The sequence below is a fragment of the Pangasianodon hypophthalmus genome, chromosome 12 (assembly GCF_027358585.1).
Source record: "Pangasianodon hypophthalmus isolate fPanHyp1 chromosome 12, fPanHyp1.pri, whole genome shotgun sequence".
NCBI lineage: Eukaryota > Metazoa > Chordata > Actinopteri > Siluriformes > Pangasiidae > Pangasianodon > Pangasianodon hypophthalmus.
The window spans coordinates 14,326,899-14,350,880 of NC_069721.1; the positions used below are offsets into that span (position 1 = coordinate 14,326,899).

General features: G+C 39.2%; 1 protein-coding gene across 2 annotated transcripts in view; it reads left to right on the forward strand.

Annotated features, from left to right (window-relative positions):
- ndst2b (N-deacetylase/N-sulfotransferase (heparan glucosaminyl) 2b) overlaps positions 1–23,982 on the forward strand; it is a 51,204-nt gene that overhangs the window by 19,945 nt on the left and 7,277 nt on the right. Inside the window, exons 3-7 of one of the 2 annotated variants that reach the window (XM_034309568.2) lie at positions 1,434–1,497; positions 20,907–22,238; positions 23,126–23,213; positions 23,363–23,517; positions 23,788–23,973. In XM_034309568.2, coding sequence (XP_034165459.2) covers positions 21,216–22,238; positions 23,126–23,213; positions 23,363–23,517; positions 23,788–23,973 — 1,452 coding nt within the window. In that variant the 5' untranslated portion in view covers positions 1,434–1,497; positions 20,907–21,215. The remainder of the gene's footprint in view (positions 1–1,433; positions 1,498–20,906; positions 22,239–23,125; positions 23,214–23,362; positions 23,518–23,787; positions 23,974–23,982) is intronic. The other variant, XM_034309569.2, reaches the window with a different exon arrangement.

A 23,982-nucleotide genomic window follows, 5' to 3' on the forward strand; every position in this document is an offset into this window, starting at 1 on the left:
TTGAGTTAGTCAGTATAGTCATGCTTACATTTCATAATAATGTGGTATTTGCATAATCTTGTGAATGAGGAGTACCGATTTGAAAGAAACAGATAAATGCATGATTGCACCTTCTTAATGTCCTGTCTACTGATCCAGCCATGGCATGCATTTATGTGTTTTCCCAGCTAACAATTTGACGTTTCAAGAATGTTTCAAGAATGAGAACATTCATTGTCTAGTTTTCTTAATTCTCATGAAACTTTTCCCTTATTTATGCAAAACATTTTCTATATCATGTGTTCCCTTTAGTTTCCTTCTCAATTTTAAATATTCTAGGAAGATTTATTGTGTTCTACTTGTCTGACCAGGATAAAATGGTTACTGATGATGAATGCAAAAGAAAAGGACATCTGGAGTATGTTTTGCTAGTTTCAGGCTTGTTAAAATAACAAAGTTTCTGAACACTCTAATAACACACTGAACTAACATTCACCAATTTTAACATTAGATAGTTATTACCCTCTGTCAGGACTCCCATCCTTTCATTTATAGTAACACTAGTTCCACTGCTACCCCCAGTATAAATTTAATTTGGATTACATGTTATTTGCATGGAAAGTTCATTTGGAGATCTTTGCAAGTAAATACATTTGCAGTTGCTATTGTGTGTGTGTGTGTGTGTGTGTGTGTGTGGAGGATGATTAATCTTTTTACTGGCAAGGGATGCTTGCAGACATTCCAGCTCTGTTTGGGTATGAAAAATAACCTGATGGAACTTAAGGGCTTATTGTGCTCACTGTTTTTAATCAGAAGGACTCCAGAGGGGCTTCTCTGAACAGAACCTGAATAAATAGTGTGTATTAACAGATTTGATGGAAGCTCATTGCTCCTCTCTGCCCACATTCAAATTGGAGGAAGAGTGTGGGACAGAGGTGATCTGGGACAGGTGTGTGTGTGGGAGTTTTCTGTAATGGAAAGACTGGCGAGTGGGGATGCTTGCTGTGTTGCTATGGTGAAGCTGTCCTTTTAATTTCAATGATATTGTGTGGGTGGTAACACACAGTATTTGTGTGCATTTAAACTGGACCAAATTATTTGAATTTAAGCTAATTATCTATAAGTTGAAAAGGGTGTTTGCTGATGCAATTCATTTGCTCCTTGTGGGGGATTTGTTCCTTTTTGATATTTTATGTCCAGTTTGCTCTTTGTGCCTGCTGTGAGGGAGGTCTTAATGATGTTTTTAGCAAATGACTTCATTTAGTCCTGATGGTATCTCTGTTTTCTTTTATGCTCAGCAGAAACAATGGCTTGAACACAAGCATGTTAAAAATAGCTTTGCAATTTGTGTAAATCTCTTTTCCATCAGTGTGAGATGTGCTTAAGAGACACATGGTGTGAGCTGCATAGTTGCTAACAGACTCTCCTCTTTTCTTTACTGCTCCTCTTCATAGATTTCTACAGAGATGAAGGCAAATGAAGGCAACTGTACCTAACTATTGCTGCATATGGTTTCTGGTCAGTTATATTTCATTTCTGTTTGTGTCTTTGATTCGTGTGCAGATTTGTACAAGATTTGTATGTTGATTCTACAGTCCATACATTATTCATTATGTGTGTATATATATATATATATATATATATATATATATATATATATATATATATATATATATATAATGTAATATATATATATAATGTGTGTGTGTGTGTGTGCATTTGTTGTGTTTGCTTCATTTGCTTTGCACATGTGTGTGTGTTATAATGTGCCTGTTAGTCAGTGTCTTACTTCTTTTAACAGGCATGATGAGCACTGGTGTGAGCTGTATGTTTGTTATTGTAAAGGAATATTGTTCTTTAATGCTACAGTACAGTAATTTGGTTGAATGAGTAAACCTGTTTTATGGTAAATGAACTACATATAGATTTCTGATGGGTTTTCTCATATGATTAAACAATGTAGTGATGGATATATATGTGTGTGTGTGTGTGTGTGTGTGTGTGTGTGAGAGAGAGAGAGAGAGAGAGAGAGAGAAAGAGAGAGATAGGGAGAGTTGTTCTGTGTTGTTTTCTCACCAAAAGTCACATCAAGTGGTCTTTAGTGTAGCAGCCAGGCATGAGTTCAGAATTAGTAGGTTCTCTATGAACAGACTGTATGTGTGTGTGTGTGTTGTGTGTCAGACCATGTTAATGTGTGTGTGTGTATATATAGGAGCTGATGTGGAGAAGGAGGGGAAGTAGAGGAAGTGAGGGAAGAGTTGGGAAAGAAATAGTGTATGTGCTGTGTGGAGTGTTAAGGCTCATTGAGGCCGACAAGCTGCAGCATGTTTTTCCCCTCTTTTCCTTTACAAACACATACACACACACACACACAAACGCTTCTGTAGAAACTGCTTGACAGTATTTCGTTCACAGTTTGTGAACCTGATATGCTTTCTCTTTTGTTTATCGTCAAGGATGGATGGCTAGTACACAGCAATATTTTTCGTTTTGTGTATGCATGTGTTTGTGTTTTAAAAGAAAATGGCATTATATATTAAATATTGGTCGCAGAGAAACCTGCATGATCATGATCTCTGTTTTCTGTGGGGAATAAAATATACATTTCATCATACAATAAGTCAGGCTATGTCATTGTGCATTTTGGAAGCAAATTCTCCAGCAGATATTTTGCTTTTGCAGGCTTGTGTCCTGCTGTGCTCATGCTGGGAGTGATAATGGATAAAATGGGAAAAGCTGGTTAAAAACTGAGTAATGGCTTCTCTCCATCTCCATACTGAGTGTGTCTTAGATCAGAGATGAAATGATGAAATGATGAAATGACTCACTCTGACATACAATCTTATTTGTAACACAATATAATAATAAAATTCATTTTATTTCTTCCAAAATGCAGAGTATGTGCAGCAATGAATTATAGATGAATGCACTAGTTCTGCCATGTTTTGGGTTAGGATCTGACACACATCATAGAGTTCTGTGAAAAACTACACCAGATGCATGTTTAAATCTCAATTTCAAAAGAAACTTGTTTCATTCCTTGCTGCGTGTTGAGTCTATGGTGTGTCATTGTTTTGTACTCATTTGTGTGGTGATTTTAGGTAGACCTATTTTATAAAATTCCCTGTGTAGCAGATTTAAAGCTCTCTAAAGAATCTTTAAGGACCATATGCAGTTCTGACATGGCTGCCTTGCCAGCACTTATGTTTACTCAGGTGAGAATGCCTTCACTGTACTGCATACGCCAGCACACTGGAAGCATCCTATCATCATAAAGGAGGAAAGATGTCAGTAGGACTGTAATATAGAAACATAGACACCATTCAGAATAAACCTTTTTATACCACAGCACTGTTTAATTCTTGATTCTGATTGGTCAGAAGGTAACTGATTTTTTTAATAACAGCACAGCTCTGAGATTAGTTCCAGCAAATCACACGTTTATATTAAAATGTGTGTTCTAGTATGTTCTCATTATAACTGTTACAATATAAGTGATGATAGGAATTAATTTGTTTAACAGATGTTCCGCAGCATGAAATGTAACTATAAATGGATAAAATGTAACTTGTCATTCTTTAAAAAATGTTTTAACAAATTTATTGACTGTTATTGTAAAAAAAAAAAAAAACGTGGGATGGTAATCACACAATTCCATTGTTGAATATTTTTCCTATAACAGCATGTCTTGTCAGATTTGTGCGACAGATTTGTGCCACACTTCATTCGTTTGTAATTCTGCCACGGTAAGTGTGCATTTGTTGTTCTGGAGCACAAAAAAGGCTGCACATATCATATTGATCTAAAGATTAGTCTTTTAGCCCACCCATTAGGGCTGCCGTGTGTATGTGGAGCATTTAGGTCTGCAGGCTATGATAGACAGATGCTGACTGTCACATTGTCTCTGATATTGACCTTCTCATTGACTGTCTGCTAATAGCCAGTGATCTTAGATTAAACCTAAAGGCTTGAAGGCCTAAATGTAATTTGGGTGTACCCAGTGGATTGATATTTAATTAGTCTATTATTTAATTGTAGCTTTATGATAACCTTTTCCACATCAATCCCCTTGTAGTGGCTTCTGTTAAAATAAAGGTATAAAAAATATTACCAGGTTGTTTTCTGTCCCATACTGTATAAGGATCATTAAATGGGCTTCAAGTCTAACATTAGGCCAGAGTGCAGACAGGCCATACTCAAGACAGTCAGAGCTCAGATTGTGCCCAAGGCCTAAACATGCTTTGCTCCTCTCAGCTAAACTTAGCCTTCATGTGCCCCTGATTTCAGCCCAAATCTCTCTAAATATTTGGGAAAATATTAAAGCATCTCAGAAAGGTCTGGATCTGCAGAAAGCTCTAGGGCTGTCTTCAGGGTGTTTTCTCTCCACCAGTAGCTAGTGGTTGTTTTTATATTGCCCATCCGTGTGTGTTTGCAAGCCACAAATGTGGACCTGTGGCGGTATTCAGGTGGGTTGGAACTATATGGCACACATAGACCACACAACCAGGCCTGTGTGAGATGCTCCTTTGAGGTAAATGTATCAAGCTATGTAAAGAATTGAAGGGATTTTAAACAGGAACAAATTAAATTTCATTTCAGATACCTTCTTGAACTAAATATTTGCTGTGTCCCATTACACGTACGTGAGCATTAGAAACTGATCCACGCACTCAACACTCCATCACAAATGTGTGAATTTGGAATGCATGCCAATGAGTGTTGCAGGGATGAAGAAGCATTGGGCTCAGACTATTTTATCTAAACTTTAGTCACAAATATTTTATCATATATTAAGTTCAGGACATCCATTTATTCCAGAGCCACACACATCCTTTAAGAGAATTGCAAGAATTATTGTTAAAAAAAAATTTTTTAAAAAAATTTACACACAGTGATTATGAATATATTGATTATATATGAATATCATCTCAAACAGCCTATACTTTCTAATAAAACCTTCCTTACATATACATAAAAACAGACTTAAAATTAAGATTAAGCACAACCAGGGACACAATATAAAAGTTTTGTAAAAGTATAGAAGAGTTTAAAAGTTGGCAGGAATTGGATGCACGTGCACACTACAAGACTTTTCTACAAGTGTACTCCAATCTTCTTCTTGTTAACAAATTACAGTAATAAACTCTGTTGTTCTTCCCAAACGAGGAATCACCAATTATTATTTGTAGGTGTATTGATCATTTTGACCATTTTGTCATTTTGCAGAAAAATTGCACCACTTAATGTTTTTATGTGTGAAAAAATACTCTGTTAAAATAAAACTATAGAACACCCCATATACTTAATCTCAAAATATCACTCATTTGATTTTATTCATTTGTTTTTTATGAGGTGTGCCAATACTTCTGAAGCTTACATTTAGAACTAACATTAAAAACAACATGGTGTAATGGATATAAGCACATAGTATAATTGCATCTCAGTGAAATATATATTTTTTTAGATTACCAGCATTCCTATAATAAACAAGAGTTGCCTCCAGTCCAGAAAATGTCAGAAAAAGATGTTGACAAATTCTTCATCAACCCCACACTGATTCTGTCTTATTTCTAAGGTGACAATTACAGCTTAGAGAACACTTTGAGAGCAGAGAATACTGTTAGCTTGTGGTGTACTTATTATCTTCTGATTATGCAGTAATTTGCTGATATTGGCAGTGGGCTAATGTGTGTACCTGTGTGAAACACTTGGCACACGTTAGTGTGTTAAAATGTTAATACGGCCACATTGAGTATGGCACAATTAGATTGTCGGACTGAGGAAGAAAGTGTCTGTGTTTATGTAGAAATGCAGGATACAGTTACAAGTCACTGTAAAGCTCTGTAGGTGTGTGGATATACATTATGGAATTCTAGCCTGTATAATATTTTCTTTTAATACTATATATAGCTTATTTATATGAGTGAATCGGTGCACTATTCATGTTCATTCCATGTTGGTGAGGGAATGGAAAACAGTATTGAACTACTATTTAATACAGTCACCAGTGTACTAGCTGGTATACCAGTATAAATAATGCAAGTATGGCACAGGTACATGGGCACCATGCTGATGCCTTTCATACAATTCTGAATGCATGCTTTATAAAAGCCTCATGCTGCAAAGACCATTTGTGAATATCAGTGTGTACACTGCAAGGCATAAAAGCCCACACAGTCTGTTTGACAGATCTCTGAGAATATTTCCTGATTTTCCTCCCAGCAATTCATAATCAGTAAAATAAGGCCAATCAGCTCAAGCACATGGCGGCGTGATTCATACCAATCAGTCTGACTTGTGCTTTCTAAAGAGATCATTGTGTCTTTGTCTGTCTTTGAGAGCGGAGACCAAGTGTATTATTAGTGACTGAGTCAAGCCACCTTGATAAAAAAAAATAATAATTGCAGTACATTCCCACAGATAAGCAACACTTGAAAGTAATAGAGTAGAGTGCAATTAAGAGCACTAGGCCTGTGTGATTTTGTGCATTGAGGACTTGGGGAGAGTGTGAGAGATCGCAGTTGGAGGCAGGTGAGCCAAGATCTTCAAACGCTACTGATGAAGGGAAACAGCCTCTTCAGATTCCTCTTCAAAGGGCACTAGGGGACTTTATTAAAGGCTAATGTGCTGGATTTGGGCAAGAGATACTTTAAAGGAAGTGAATTTCTGTTTACTTTCATGCTGAACTCCTTGGTGGATGTTATCATTTAAAGTATGCCTGTATTTTTAACTGTTTCTATTTTTACATACCACTGAAGTGTAAGTCTTGTACCCTTTGCAAAGTGAAACTTTAATAAACATATGGTGCATGTGCACTCAGTGGACCATGGGCCATTTTTAATATTATTTCTGCAGCTATTTAAGTATTAGCTTGTAAATGGCAGTGGTGATAATAACTCAAACAATGATGTCCATTTTGAAGCAGTTAAAGGATACATTTTCCATCATTGCCTATTTTTCATTTCCTTGCTTTCTTTGCAGTGTAATCTCCTGCCGTCTTTTTTGGTTTCACCATTTTTCACTGCCATCCTTGTCACATCCCAGTCATTTAGTCATTCTGTCATTCTTTACTCCTGCTTAGCAAATTACTTACATTCTTGGAGATGGTACACTTGCTAACTTTTTCTTACCTTTGTTAACCTTTTAATATGTTGTGGTAAAGAGTACCAATCCCAGATAGAATAGAACAATCCCAATTGTGTGTTTAGATTTATGGTTAGATTTGTTTAATCGAAAACCTCTCATTTTATATCACTCACTTGGTGGATTTGCTGGTTGGCAAATGTGAACTGGCAAGGGTTACCTCTATTCTTCATGTTTTTCATGAACTCATTCAGTCCCACATGTATAACTGAGCAGTAATGTTATGGCTCATATTGAGGGGACTGAAACTGGGTATGATCTTGTAAATTTCAGTCTCATTTCAATGTTAAATGGCATGGGATTTTTTTTTTCACTTATCCCATCTCTCGTTTATTAAAATGCAAGATCAAACATAGGAGCCCATTTTGTCATTCTTAGATTCTAATCTTCTGTGAGGCCCTACTGTCCTAGAGAGTGTTAAAATATTCAAGACAAGCAAGATAGCCATAAAACACAATACTACTACTACTAATATACACTCAGTGGCCACTTTATTAGGAACACCATACTAGGACCCACCTTTGGTCTCAGAACAGCATCAGCTTTTTGTGGCATCGATTCCACAAGGTGTTGGACACATTCCTTTGAGATTAAGCTCCAGGTTGACATGGTTTCATCACATAACTGCTGCAAATTTGTCAGCTGCACATTCATGATGTGACTCAGATTCATGCTGTGACCTCATCCTAGGGTGCTCTATTGGATCAGATCTTCCCCATAACTGGGGAAGCCACTGCAGTTCGCTGAACTCATTGTCATGTTCATGGAACCAGTTTGAGATGACTTGTATTTTGTGACATGGCACATTATCATGCTAGAGGTAGCCATTATAATATTGATGAGTTGTGGCCATACAGGGATGCACAAAGTCAGCAACAATACTCAAATTGTCTGTGGCATTCAGCAATGCTCATCTGATGTAAATTAAAGGGCCCAATGTGTGGCAAGAAATTATTACACACCATTACACCATCACCACCAGCCGGAATTGTTGACACAAAGCAGGTTGGTCCCATGGATTAATGCTGTTGACTTCAAATTCTGACCCTACCATCTGCATGCCACAGCAGTGTTTTCAGCCTGTCCAGACCTGCCAGTTACAGTGAGCCTGTGCCCACTGTAGCCTGTTCTTGGCTGGTATGCTTGTGCTGTTGTAGCCCATCCACTTAAAGTGCTACTCGCTGGATTTTTTTTTTTTTTGCACCATTCTGTGTAAACACATTATGTGAGAAAATTCAAGACGATCAGCAGTTTCTGAAATAGTCAAACCATCTGGCCCCAGCAACCATGCCATGGTCAAATTCACTGAGAGCACATTTTTTTGCCCATTATGATGTTTGACATGAACATTAGCAGTAGCTCTTGACCTGTATCTGCATGATTTTTTGCATTGTGCTGCTGCCTCATGATTGGTTGATTGGATAATTCCATGAACGAGCAGGTGTACAGTTCGTATTAAAGTGGCTGTGAGTGTATATTTCTCCATTCACATGCAAAACACACAATGTAGAGTGAGTTTTTGGGACAGGTTGTTTCAGGACAGATGTTTAGAACAAAGTGTAAAAATGAAAAAGATTTCGCACCCTGGCAGATGTGCACAAAGTGCTGGTGTGAAATTCCTCACCTAAGATTTCTTCCTAAAAAAGGTCGAAGCTAAAGGTTTGAGGAATGAACACATTTTAGTGCTTATGACTCATTACCACTTGCCTTTGATTTGTTTCACATCAGTTAATTTTCTCATTAAATTCTGTTTTATTGGATGTGACAATGTCTACTCTGTCTCTTATGATGGGGGCATTACCACACACCACATTAATAATCAACTTCAATATTTCTTGATATGAACACAGAGAAGGAATGCATTCCAAATAGATCAGATTGCTTTTGTATGCGTCTCCCTTTCGGTAGCATTAAACGTCCGATTTTTCAAAAAGATGGAGAACCCCTAGTGCTCTGCTGCTGGAGCACTCCTCTCAGTGTTGTCATGGAGACAGACTTAAGCTGTTCCTGCAATTCCAGTAATGTATTAGCATCAATCCTCGCTTATGTGATGCCCATCCTCCATTTCGCTCTACTTCAGTTTGCACTGTTAGAATTTAAAAGGGAGGGTTAATAGTGACCTTTGTGACACATCAGCTTTAAGGTGAACAAATAGTGCATTAAACAGGACTGTTGAACTAGACTACTGGATGTCAGCTATGCTTGCGAACAACTTTTAACTCCTGCATTAATAGCAATCACTTTCAGATGTTATCGTAACCCCACATAACACCAGAGTCTACAATTACGTGAAAGTTGCACGGTTTGTATGCCTCCTACAGAAGTGGGCAGTGAGCTGTATTCAGTGAACATGTCCGTCCAGTCTCAGCAGGGGTCATTGCTGTAGTGTACGCAGAGTGAAATGGGAGGGCAGGACTGTTTGGCCTTTTGCACAGTATGTGCACTGTTAACAAACTCTCTACAGATACGAATCAGTGACAGGAGATAAAGAGGAGGCGGTGGGAGAGTTTATAAAAGTTCAAAGAGATTTAACCAAAGCCCAGCCATGAGACTGGATTTAAGCCTTTGCTAATATGAAATAGGCATGAAAAACTTACGTTAGCATTTTAGATCCTAAATGAACTTACTGGTGACGGTTTTCTCTGGGTTCTCCAGGTTTCCTCCCACCTCACAAAAACATGGATTGGCCGCAGTAAATTGCCCCAGGTGTAAATTAGTGTGTGAATATGTGTGTATGTGTATGGTGCACAGCGAAGGACTGGTGTCCCATCCAGGGTATATTTTCACCTCATGCTCAGTGTTCCCAGGATAGGCTCCAGAATCCACCATGATCCTATGGGGTCACAACAGAAAAGTGTTCACCCTATAGTCTGGAGATCGTGAGTTTGAATCCCAATGATTCCATAGCCATCTGTGGGCAGGAGTACAAGAGAGCTAAACTGGCCGTGCTCTTTGGGTGGGAAGGATGACGTACTCTCTCCCCTGTCTGCCTACAACGACAGTATCCAATCATGTGTGTCTGTGAACTCGTGTGCGGAAGAGGACAGACAGTGCTTTCCTCAGAGTATGTTCCTACACTGCCCTGTGACACAGCATGAACAGAAATTCAAAAAGATGCAGTTGGCTGGGTTCATGTATCTTGGAGGAAGCATGTGCTAGCCCTCACCTTCCCATAGCTGTTGTATGGTAGGGCAGAATTGGCTGGTGGGTGGGAATTGGCCAGGACCATATTAGGGAGAAAATGGGGGAAATTAAAAAAATATATATTGATTTGTGTTATAGGAAGAATGGTCGTATAAAAAGGCTGTACAAATAACCTGAATAACATGATCTCCAAATACCAAATTCAAATACTAACTAACTCACTGAAGTTGTAGTCAAAGTTAGATAATTGGATTTTATTCTCAGATATTTATAGTATACATCTGAAGGAAAGTACAAAGTTATTTTTTTTATTAAAAATGATCAAACTTTATAGCATTGAATAATTGTGTTAACTGTTCATGTTGGGGATACTGAGCAAACTTGTGATTACCATTTTAGTCATTGTCATGCAGCCCTAGCACAAACTGCAAAACCAAGATAGAGATTCTCAATTTCCTAATCTTGCAAGAGTTAGCAGGACATAACTCTCACCTCATTGATCTGATCTTGCAGCAGAGAATACGGTATGAATTGGTTCATGTTTGCTGTGCTGACTATGAAAGTAAGTTGTGCAGAATGGAGCATAAAGCAAAAGCAAGCTTAAGGCTTTTCTTGTCTCCCATGATCTGAGGTCCTGCAGCATGCACAGTTATTTTCCTGGCATATGCCAGTGGATGGGGAAGGTGGCACTTTGGCAGACTCTAGGTCAGCTGAGTGTTTTTGTTTATTGTGATTTACAGTAGATTAGAGGTTATGCCAGACTTATTAACCTTAAGCAGATTTGGTGAAAAAGTCTTGCTTGACTGTGTACAGAAGAATAAATATCCAGTGTTGTCAATATCATATAATGCATTATAAACTACTGTACAAATCTTTTTTCTAAAGATTGCTAACATAAAAGGAAAGTTTATGGTATGATCAGACTGTCAGTTCTCCCTTCCATCCCTGTGGCAAAAGCCATCTCACACTGGAACAGATCACATTTTAAGAAGTCTCTTGGGTTGATCGTCAGCCTTTGCTCGTGACACTTGGCTTGATGAAAAATGCCTTGAGGACATATTGTGTTTGCTCTCTCCAGACCCTGACAGCAGCACAGGGAGCAAAGCCCACTGAGAACTGCCCTTTTAATTGACAATTCTTTCCTCTAGACTTATTCATCCACAGTGGGGGTCTTTAGTCTCTGCACAGTAGCTATTCAGCATTTAATTGAGATTTCATTATGGCTGGTCCACTATATTGATGAAGGTTTTGTACTCTGTTCTGTCTCTTAAATTTCCATCACATTTACGTGGTCAGTCTCCTAACAGTGTGTCTGTAACATACGGACTGGTGAGAAACTAAAGGAAAAAACAAACTTTTTCCTTGTTCATGTTCTTCATGTTGGGCCACCGTGATCCATGGTGGATTTCTAACAACAAGAAAAATAAGAGCAGAGTGAGCTTTAGTGTGAAGTGCCTCTGATGGTCTGTGTGGATTGAAACACTTTTTAAATTGGAATTAAATGAGGTCTTGGTGCGACACATGACGTGATGCTACACATAACACTTGATATAATTCATTCGGTGTGATTTGGTCTTAAAGGGATATATGGACCCAGATCATGCCAGCAAAAATACACGCCCTCCACAGAATGATAGAGCCACCAGACCCCCTCACCATAGGAGTCAAGCACTCAGGCTTGTACCAGGCACTCGCCCATTTGTCAAGAGTATGGTGAAGGATGACTCATCTGACCATACCACTTTTTCTGCCATTTCCACAGTTGTGGACGTACTGTTCTTGCTGACAGAATGATCACATCCTGCACTGACATTTTCAGTTGCTCTTCTGTTTTTGTCCTTACATATCACACTAATGCATGAGCATCACAGTCACTGAATATGCACTTTGGACCACAATTTCCAACCCTATTTACTGATGTCTATCCTATGGATCTAAATGGTTCCTATTGTTATTCCTATTGAAAGACTCGCCACTTGAGCAGGCTTTTCTGCCATTTCTGCCATTTCACACCTAAAGGCCACATAGACAGTAACTGGAGCTGTAAGGTGGCAATGCTACCTGCTGCCCACTATTTACTAAAAAGTACTGTTAACAGTCCTTTTTATATTAATCGAATGGATATGAGCACATACCTTATGCTCACTGAGAGACCATTAAAAAAATTAACTTAGGGGTCATTTGAATGGAAAACAATTTAATGGTAGTGCATACGTGCTACAGCTGCATCTTAATCCTCTCACACACTCAGCTGTAAGTAGGGAAAGTAAACATGTTTTCAGAGGATCACCATACAGCTCTGACTCATTTTTCAATGCTCTTCTTTTTCATCTTATCACCATAAAGCTCTGACCTTCAAATACTGTCAGTTAACTGTGATTTGAATTCTCATAGCATGCGGAATGGCCAAAGATCCCAATCCACTGATTTAGCTGAGCTGTGATAATGGGCCTGTTTCAGGCTTTTCCCCACTGCTCTTTAACATTCAGCACTGCTGTAGTCTGGACCTTTCTCCACCCCTTTGTCTGAAAAGGAAATCAATTTTTTTGAATGAAGGAAAGGCTTTGGCATCTAGATGAAGAGGAGAGAACAATAGCTTATGGCCAAATCATTTTCTGTAATCAAACTGTCATGAAGTGCACTTTCTGAAACTCCGGCATTGATCTTCCTCTGCACTGGCACTAACAGATGAATGATGCTTTCAGGTGTAGTTTTGAAAAAGATTCTATTAAAAGCCCATATAAGCACTTAGGTTGAGCTGTTCTCGGTCTGCTTTTCTCTTCGTCTTCTTTTCTTTATATGCAGCCACTTTTTTCCATGTCTCATGATAAGTCTAGAAGCTGTTGTATGCTGTTACTCTGAGTTTCCTCACAGATGGAATTTGAATTTGAATGGAATGTAAGAGTATCATTTTCCCTCCTAGATGTGCAGCTTCCAGCTTTCACATGTGGTTAAGGGACTCTGAGAGTGTGAGGCTCAATGCATATTTCAGAGTGAATGTTTTATAGCTGTGTTCATCTCTCTTAACATTGTAACAAATTGCAATGCTTGACATTTTTTTTAGCTTGTTAAAATGGCTGCTATGAAAGCAAGAGCTTTAAAACTCTCTAAAACATTATCATCTGTGAAAGTCCAGGATTAACACACTCACATAGAAATGGCTTACTGCCTGTGGAATCTTTAGACGTATGTGATAACCCAAGCTAGGAAAACATCCAAATTGCCTTTAATTTACGTTACACATTTGGTCCCAGTGTATCTCTGTCTTTCGGGGAGTCTTAATGTATCCAATTCCTGAGAGGATTTCCTGTTAGTATTCCTTCATTTCCTTGTAGTTTTTCATCACTGCCATCAGCTCCTCTTTTCATTTCTGAGTCCCAGGCTGTGCAGAACTCATAGTGCTAGAGCATAAACAATTACCCAGGGTGCACCACAATACTGGCCTCCATTCCTCTCTAATGTCAGGAGATATAAAGTCGAGTGTGTGACATTCAGAAACACAAAGACACAGAATTTTAGTCAGCCTTCTAAAGCCAAAGGGTTTTTTTCCCCATAACCTTTTTTCCTCACTTTTTCCCCCATTTCTCCCTCTCTTTCTTATCATTTATCTGTACTGTCTTACTCTCTGTATCCAAAATTATGGTATTTATTCCAGCGTTTACACTGTATTTGATTAGCAGTAAACATGGCAAACGATCATGAGATAATGAATCTGCTTTTGTGATATTTTAAGGCCTGAAGCATGAATGTCAGCACAACTGCTGCTGAAAATACTTTATATATGTATTTTATATATGTGTATAGTATTAGTAATAGTATTTCTTGTTTAATCTCATGCCTCCCTATGTTTCTATCTCAGTATCGCTGACACTTTGCCACCACCGTCCTCTTAATCATTTTAAAAACCTGACTTAGAAAGGACACTTGATTGATGGGTAGGTTTTTTACAGGGTTCCCATGTGTTAAGATGGACATTTGAGTCACAGGCCACATTGATCCCAATCCCATCTTTCTCACATGAACCCATGCTTGAGAAAGGATGTTTTTGATTTGATTTTTGTTCACACCGTGGACTGACAGCCTGAATCTGGGTAAATGTTTGTAAGTTGTGTTTAAATTGTGTTCATGACTATGAAAAGAGAAGGAAAACTAAAGAAGAGAGAGTCTGTCAGGTATTCTGTGTGGGTAATGGGTAGTGACAGCTCTTAATAACTGTTTGTGTTTGTGTGTGTGAGAGAGAGTGTTTTCCAAACTGGACCTGACAAGAGTCTCGGGTGTCTCTTTGCTGGCCATTTCACTTTGACCGATAGCTGTAATGGTTCTTAAAGTGGGAGTGAAGACACGTGTTTAAACTGTGTAGCGCCATAAATACAGCCTGAAGCATTCTGTGACCTTGGCCTGAGGTTTGCCTGTGAACATCCTGGCAGTGCAACTGATCGCCTGCTGCTGAAGGATCCTCAAGAGACTTTCCTCTATCATTTCTGAGTTTATAATACACACCATTCAACACCATTACTGATATTGTATTTAAGTCACATGGTTTTTCTTTTGCAGTTGTGGTATTTGACTACATTTCTGGCATTGCTGAGCAACGCAAATGCAAACAGTCCTCAAAATGGCAGCAATTATAAGGATATACAAGGATGATGTCACAAGGATAAAGAGAGGAGTGTGGCCAGGATCAGTAAAATTAAGTAGAATGAAATACATTTATTTCCATTTATTAAACATATACTTCTAAGACAAAAATATTCTGATATATCAAATTTAAAATGCTATACCATGAAATTTGTTTTAATGTCTACATAATACTACCTGTACTGTATCTACATAATACTAGCTGTACAGTATAAAGGAAGGCAGCCATTTTACAGAGCTACAGCTTTTAAAAAGTGTGCTCTTCAACGGTTGATCTCTAACGCAGACTTGTCTAAAGGCTGGATAAATATGCCACCTCTTCAACTTGTAGTGATGAAGTGTATCTCACTTAACAATCTGTTACAAAAATATGAATAGTGATATTCATTGTTATTTAGTTTGAATGTTTAATGCCATAATGAGGCTACAACACATTCCAGAGTTCACCATGTAGAACCTAGCTTTGATATCTCAGTATTTTGCATTTATTACACATATTGTCTCTCATTCATTCATCTTTAATAACTGTTTTTCCTGATCAGTAGCATGGCAGATCTGGAGCCTATCTCGGGAACACTGGGAATGAGGTGGGAGAAGGCACCCTGGTGCAAAGCGCTTAGTCATTGTGTGTGTGTGTGTGTGTGTGTGTGTGTGTGTGTGTGTGTGTGTGTGGATGGTTAGCAGCAGCAGTGGGCTCTAATGAAGAAAAGCTTTAGTCTAAGGGGCACTGGGAGTCATTCTTCTCCAGGGAAATGGAAATGTTTTGACGTTAAGAGTCAGATTATGGCAACACATCCTGCATGGGAAGGAAGTGACAAAAGCCTGCACTCTCCGGGTTAAATTCACACACTCCTGTTCTTGCTTCTTCCATTACACCCCCCAACCCACCCTCATTCACTTTTAAATAGGCTACTGAACATCTCTCTCTCTCTCTCTCTCTCTCTCTCTCTAGTTCATATGTACACATTGTAGCTCTTTCTTTCACACTTAATACTCACTCTCACTGTCCTTTTCATCCCCTTCCTTCCCTCTTTTGTATCCCTGGCTCTCTTTTCATAGGCACCATTCAGAGACTGATCTTCAGGCTAATGAAGTGCTATTTAACCCAAATCCTTCATTGTTAAATATTTATTCTGGGTTAATGAGGGAGATTATCTTTGAGCAGCTTTGCTTCACAGAAGACAAAAAGGCAGCAATAAACCTCTCTCCTCTGTGGATGACATCTCCTGACTTCAGTATTATAAGGTTGTGTTCGGGTAAAGAGCAGTTCTGAGGTATGGGGCATTCAAATCTGGACATCTCAGCATGCAAAACTATGGGGTAGTTTAATCCACATTTATAGATCAAAAGGAACCAGATTTTAAAAGAGCTTGGTATGTACAGGATCAAAACCAAGAAGCATTTTTATAGCAGATTTTTGTCCAGTCAAACACAATTAAAGTGTTATCAGCATCAGCTGCTTAGAGGTAGGCGGATGTAGAGAGTCTGTTTCTCCCAGTGATCCTTGAGACAGGGGATCTATCTCTCATTTACCATAACATTTTGCATCAATAGGACTTCACTAAGAAATAGTATTCTTAAGAAATGGATCTAAGGGCCCAGATCTAAGGAATCTGGATGCAGTTGGTAGTTTTGGATAACATAACATGATAACTACACAGTGACAATAGTAAGGGTGTAGTTTTAACACTGGGTGTGGTTTAAAGTAATACTTACTCATTTTGGTGGAAGCCAGATAAAAGCAGCTATTTTTAAAGACAAAATAAATTAATAAAACTCCAAAGTAAACACAGTCCCTCCATTCACACCCAACAAAACAATTTCAAGTCATTGCATAGGCAGGAATTCCTGAATGCTAGTATAAGGAAGGAAGCTTTCTGATTTTCAGGCAGCATGACTAACAGGCACTTTCAGATGCCCCTTGTCCTGATTGGTTGGATTCTGATAATCATCAGATTTATTTTATTGAAGGCTGCCGACATGTTCATTTTGACTTAAAATTGCTGACCCAACTTTTAAATGACGAACTGTTTATGCTAATTTTATTAAAGCTATAATGGATTATGCGTTGGAAATTAGATGAATATGTAACTTCTGAAACATATAATAACAATCAAAAATGGCTTGGCTTAATGTTATGCTATTTAAAGCTATATAATCTCGGAAAATAATTGGTGACTGTGATGGAACCTAGTTAATATTCTGTTTTGGAAATATAACATCTATTTTTTAATATTAAACAAAAGTTAAAAATGAGAATGACAACTAAATGTGAGATAGTCAATAATGTATTGAGTGTAAATGTATCAGTAATTAAGATTATGTGCTGAACTTGTTTCCAGACAAAACAACCTAAGGTCATGAATTTGCATAGTTCTCTCTCCTTTATTGAGCTTTCTAGTCCAGGCTGTGACAAAACACTGTCCTGCTTCCACCAAACATCTTTAACAGCCTCTGAAAGGGCCCCTGTGTGTGTAAACTCATGTTGCTATTGTCCAAATGTTTTGCTGTACTTCAGAGGGGCTATAGAACATGTCAAAGCCTGCTGTCTAAAGCTTCATGAGTTGCTGAAGGCTTACAGCTTAATGAAAGGCTATGTTTAAAGCTTTAAGTTTGCTAAAATGATTGTGTTAAAACCCCAGGTGTTTTTCAGCTTTACTCCATGAACATTATGAAGTTAGTCTTAGTGGACAGTAGTAACATTTTCATCCACAGGAATTTTCTGTCAGCAATTTGGTTGGATCAGTGACACAACCAGATCAGCAGTCCTTCAGAAATCCAGTCTGCAAGCAGGTGTAGATGCTTCGTCATGTTCCAGCATGTTTATCACTGATAAATCTTGTAGCATTAGTACATTTACAAGTGTGTTCACCACTGTGCTGACAAGACTACAGATTGTAATAGAGAAATACAGTGATTCTTAGATTTTTAAAGCCATTTTTGGTCTAAATTTGGGTCAAAGAAAGGACCACAGCTAATTGCACCATTAAAAACACCCCAGAAATGTGCAAAGTTTGACCAGATAATGACAAATTTGATCATATAAAATCAACACTGTGTACTGCTTTGCTAGCTTAACTAACTTAACTAGTTACATTAGCTGTTAGCTCTTCGGAATTAGATATGTGATGTTAGTACTTAGCTAAGTTCACTAACAAGCTAGCTAACAGTAGGCTAACTATTATATTGTGTAAGTAAAACCAGTAGCCAGGTTTGCTAGCTAGCTAATATTTGGCTGTCATTGTGTTATTAAAACCAGTGTCCAAGCTAGCTAACATAAGGTAAATTATTACACTGGTAGTGACAAAGCATGCAAACAGTACATGTTATTGCTAATATTATCTGAGGGAAAAAAGAATCCAAACAATATTACAATAATAAAATTTCATTTTCAGTTGTTCCTCTTGAGAATATTTATAACAGCCTGTGATAGAAACTCAAAAAATTAAATTTGCTAAAAACTTATGAAACATTTAGATAGAAATATACCTAGTGATTAGTAGAAGTACATGCCGATTAAGGCCAACTTCATGGCTTTATACAGTAAATGGCAGTGTGTCAGGAACTAACACTGTAGTGTGTAAACCAGATCTCCTGGCTGTCGGATCCATGTACAGCGTTCTGTTCTCACATTACCTGGATATGATTTTTGTACTAGAGGACATCTTATACCTCCTCTCCATCTCTAAAGCAGAGGAGAATTTCATCCAACACCCATATAGATCTTTCTCCGTGGGCCAGTAGCAGAGCCCTGTGTGTCTGTCTATCTCTGTCTGGGAGAATGGAACAGAATACAGGAATGGCACACAGGAGAAAATGACACTTTACACAGTAGCGAAAAGGAACTCTGAATTGGAAATGTGAGTGTCTTGCTTTATTTTACAATAATAAGTCTGGAAGTATTCTCCTATACCTCCACTTCTCTCGGAACTGACTGTGTTGTGACTCAGTGGAACGGCATTCTAGGACCCTTATGCCACTGTGTGGCTACAAACAGCATTGCACTTTTGCTAAAGTGGCCGATTGTTTCTGTTATGCACACCATGACAGAGGTGTTCTGATTCATCACACATCATTCCTGAGAACAGGGAGGATGGGAACTCTGTAACTGTGTTTATCTGAGCTTGAACACATGCGAAATCTACACTGCAGTTATTTTTTTGGCAGCCAAAGCTAATCTCTTTAAATGGTGCCAGGCACATGTGCTGAGCCAGCTCATTTTTAATCACCCTAATTTGTCATGCAGTGGTTTTTGGAGATTAGTTTTTAGAAATGTCTTATTAAAGAGAGTTGTGCTTAATGCTTCAAGCTTATGCCATATTCCAGACTTACAGTATGAGATTTTCTTTATACAAGAACTTGATGCAACTCCTGAGGAAAACTTCATTTCCCTTTATATTATATAACTCCCATCTAGAGAATTTTCCTCATCTTTCTCGAGGCATCTGATGTAAGTGTAAAGACACATGCACTTACGCATACATTTTTTTCTATCACATCTGAAAGCCTACATGTAGGATGATCATTAAGGATTGATCATGAGTGAAGTTATTTTGAGATCTAAAAAAAGCTCTAGCATTCAAAAGCCAAGTCATTGTTTGTGTGCCCATGTGTGTAATCCAGTGGAAAACTCAGCAGATGGCCCACTCTCATTTCCCTATGAGGGGTCAGAGTTGCCTTGGTGTGTTGCCATGTTGTCAGGAGACTCAGGCAGGCTTTTAGCACCAGGAAGGTTGGGAGAGTGAAATTCAGTTCAAACTACGTACTTAGGTTACTATATTTATCAGCTTTGAGACAGAATGACATCTAGTGCCAAACAGTGTAGACATTTTATCAATACCTTGGTGTGTATTAAAATGTCTTAAATTCAAATTTAGGTAGTCTATAATTTTAGACAATAAACCATGACATTCTACCTGGGTGAAGATCTTACCTGAGGTAGATCCTTACAATACTAAGGTCACAAAGCATTCTTAATCTGGGGTCATTTCAGTTTCTTTTTTTTTTTTATATATATGAGCACGTTTGGAAAACATTGGACATGGAGGATAATGCAGGGTTACTCACATGAAGCTGAGGCATGCATGAAATTGATATGCATAATATATAAAGAGACATGTCAATATGAGAATATTTTAAAATCAGCCAAAAATTGCTGGAGAGCAACTCTTGCTGGTGATCCAACAACTCTGAAGCTCACTGCATACTAACATAAATAATATATTTTTTCCCCTTGCATATAATTTATTTTGAACTGATTTTATATTTGATATATCATTAATGAAAATTTGGTCTTAAATTTCATTTGAAGTGGCATTGAAAAAATATTGAAAAGTGTTAAACTTATATACCTGGTGAATTGTGTGGTTTCTCAGTTATTCTTTAAGTGGGTAATGGTTCTAGCTTTGTAAGGGGCTGTAATTGGAATCTTTTATGAAATGGAATCCCCCAGTTGTATGGTACTGCATGGAACATTTAGGGGTTCCCTCCAGAGGGACAAACTTATTGCCCCTTTAGTTTGCTAGATGAAACACATTTTTCAGTGTATAGATATCCTAGAACTGGCCTCATTCTCATTGGGAAGGAGGAACAGTCTCCATCTGAAGGGTATCTGCATGTTAAATGAAACATTTAATCTTCAAGCATGCTGAAGCAAGGCAGCATGACCAATAACTCAGGAATGAGCTGTGGGGTGGGGAAGTGGCTTTATCTAACCTGGGAGACTAAAAAAATAATGAATTGTTACGAAAAACCCTCATTATATTGTCAGCTGTGCAGTTTTCAGAGGCAGCATACAGAGTGAGAATATTATTACAAGATGTGGGTGTGTACATTTCTTTATTTTATGTCTTATTTTAGACAAGAATGTTATTACTTGTAATAACATTCTCTAAATGTGCTCTGTGATAATGGTTAATTTGTATTCGCTTCTCTTTTCTCCCTGTTCTTCATATTCTCATCCCCTCTTCCTCCATCTATCCCTCTTTACTTTCTGTTACCAGGAAGGCGCTGTGCATCCTTAGCTTCTTCAATGTATCTATTGTTCAAACAGACGAATGACCCACCAAAGGAACATAGATGAAAAAGAAACATACATCCCATGGACTGATCTGTCGACATCTGGAGCCTGGGGCATTTTCATAAACCTGCTTTCTGTATCCAGAGAAAAAGAAAGGAGGAGCGGCGAGCCTGTCGCTAGCAATGGGTGCCATGGTCACCTAGATGCAATGGCTGTGTCTTAGGCCAACTCTGGTTGTTCCTCTTCCTCAAGATCTTTGGGTGCTTTCCCTGCAATCCTGGCCCTGCTAGCCATGGCTGGTGTGAGGAAGTTGACTCGTGCTGTGCGCCAGCAGGGCCTCCACCGCCTGGTTCTGGCTCTTATCCTCTTCTGCCTGCTTTCCATGGCCTACCTGGCCTACCATGTCAGTGGTGGCCCTAAGATCAAGGAAGCTCCTCCTTTGCCACTGGGGGAATGTGTGACTGCGGCTCCCATCGCTGCTAGCCAGCGGGTTCCTCTGTTCCCGCCCTCTGAGCTGAGTCATCGGTGGCAGGCATCAAGGAAGCTAGACACTACACGCATTGAGCCTGTGGTGCTGCTGTTCATAGAGAGCATTTACTCCCAGCTGGGCCAGGAGATTGTGGCCATCTTGGAGTCTAGCCGCTTTAGGTACCACACTGAAATAGCTCCGGGTAAAGGTGATATGCCTGCGTTAGCCTGGCGGGGCAAAGGCCGCTACGCTTTAATCATCTATGAAAATCTGCTCAAGTATGTCAACCTGGACTCCTGGAACCGGCAGCTGTTGGATAAGTACTGCCAAGACTATGGCGTGGGTATCATTGGTTTCTACCGTGCCAATGAAAACTCTCCATCCAGCGCCCAGCTTAGAGGATTCCCACTTTTCCTTCGCTCCAACCTTCCGCTGTGGGACTATCGGATCAACCCGGCTGCTCCACTACTCTACATCACCCGGCCCAGTGAACTAGAACCCGGCCCACTCCCTGCTGACAACTGGACCACCTTCTTGTCGAACCACAGCACCTACGAGCCTGTACTGCTGGCCAGCCCCAGGCCTGCTGAGCTGTCAACACATTCCATTCTGCAGAGGGTGCTGTTAGCTACTGTGATACAAGACCTGGGTCTTCACGACGGGATCCAGCGTGTGCTCTTCGGTGCAAGTCTGTCCTTCTGGCTGCACAAACTGCTGTTCGTGGACGCAGTTGGCTATTTGACAGGCAGGAGGCTCAGCCTATCACTGGACAGATTCCTACTTGTAGATGTGGATGATATCTTTGTTGGGAAGGAAGGGACACGCATGAAGGTGGCTGATGTGGAGGTGAGAATAAAGGACCTTACTCTTGAATGTGTTTACTCTGTATTGTGCTCCCGAGTGGCATAATGGTCTTATCGATGACAGGCCAGGTGTGTGGTAGTCTGAGGGAGCATAATTATTGGGCCTGCTTTCTAGGTGGGAAGGATGGCATTCCTCTCTCCCTGGTCAATCAGACAACACTAGCCTATCTCAGACATCTGATAGCTCAAGTATGGAGCAGTTAGCACTGTCTTCCAAGCTGATTCAGCTGGTTATGATGTGGCATGGTCTAGATTGGTAGCTGTCATGAGACAAGTAGCAAGTGGGTGGGAATTAACAATTACTAAAATGAGAGAAAATATAAATAGCTTGTGACCTATTTAGCATGACTAAGTAGGTCATATGTAATAATACGTGTCTACTGCGTAGTTTCACAAGTGTTTTCACCTCATTTACTGAACTTTACCTTCCATGACTGAATGGATAATGATTAATACATTAATACATTACCTAATCAATTAACGTGATTAATATGGATTGGACAGATGCATTCTAAGTGTGATGATTATTAGTGCAAGGGGTTTTGTTGATCTCACAAGAGGCTAGCAAATGGGTAATGAGGCCAGTTTCTGTTTTAACATAACCAGATAATTCCTCAATCTCACCAAGAATGCTGCTGTGCCTGAGGGCTTGTGTCTCATTTTCACATTTTCTCCTTTCTTTCTTCCCCAGTCCTCAAACATTAACACTCTTATCTGCACTCCTCCTTCTCCTTTATTCCATCTACTGCATTTTGTGTCTACCATGTTTCCTGATGAGTGTTGTATCAAATCCCATAAGAGTAGCTCCCCTTCAGCAAGTGTCACATTCAGTTTGTCAGTGTGAGATAACGGCAGTTTTTTTTTTTCTAGGCTCTGCTTCATACCCAGACCAAACTCCGTGCTCTAGTCCCCAATTTCACATTCAACCTGGGCTTCTCCGGAAAGTTCTTCCATACGGGTACGTCATATAATAATGTTAACAGAAGTGATTAACAATAATATAGTGGATTAGGATCATTTTTGTCTCCCATTTTTTATTTTGTTTATAATGTCATAATGTTTTAATTTATTTATAATAATTTTATAAGTATATAATGTATTGTTCAGGTACAGATGAGGAGGATGAAGGCGACAACACCTTGCTCAGACACAGGCAGGACTTCTGGTGGTTTCCTCACATGTGGAGCCACATGCAGCCACACCTCTTTCATAACGTCAGTGTGCTTGCAGATCAGATGAGACTCAACAAGCAGTTCGCTCAGGTCAGTACCAACCACATATACCCAACATGACACACCACCTACACCCACACCATCATTTCCCAAACTCATGAAGTATACTCTTGAAGTCAGATGCATAAATATTGGTCTACAGATGAAACAAAATTTGATGATGAATAAAATGATGAATGAAAGAAAGTATAATTATCAGTATTATGCAAACAGGATCATACTGCTCTCCCCTCCTGCTAGCTTTCTTTCTGTCAACAAAATTTATGTTTCCATGCTGTTTCTGTGCTTTTCTGCCTATAGGAACATGGCATCCCCACTGACATGGGTTATGCTGTGGCCCCTCACCACTCGGGTGTTTACCCAGTACACAGCCAGCTGTACCAGGCCTGGAAGAGTGTGTGGAGCATTTCAGTGACCAGTACAGAGGAGTATCCTCACCTCAGACCTGCCCGCTTCCGCAGGGGCTTCATTCACAGCGGCATAAAGGTTTCACAC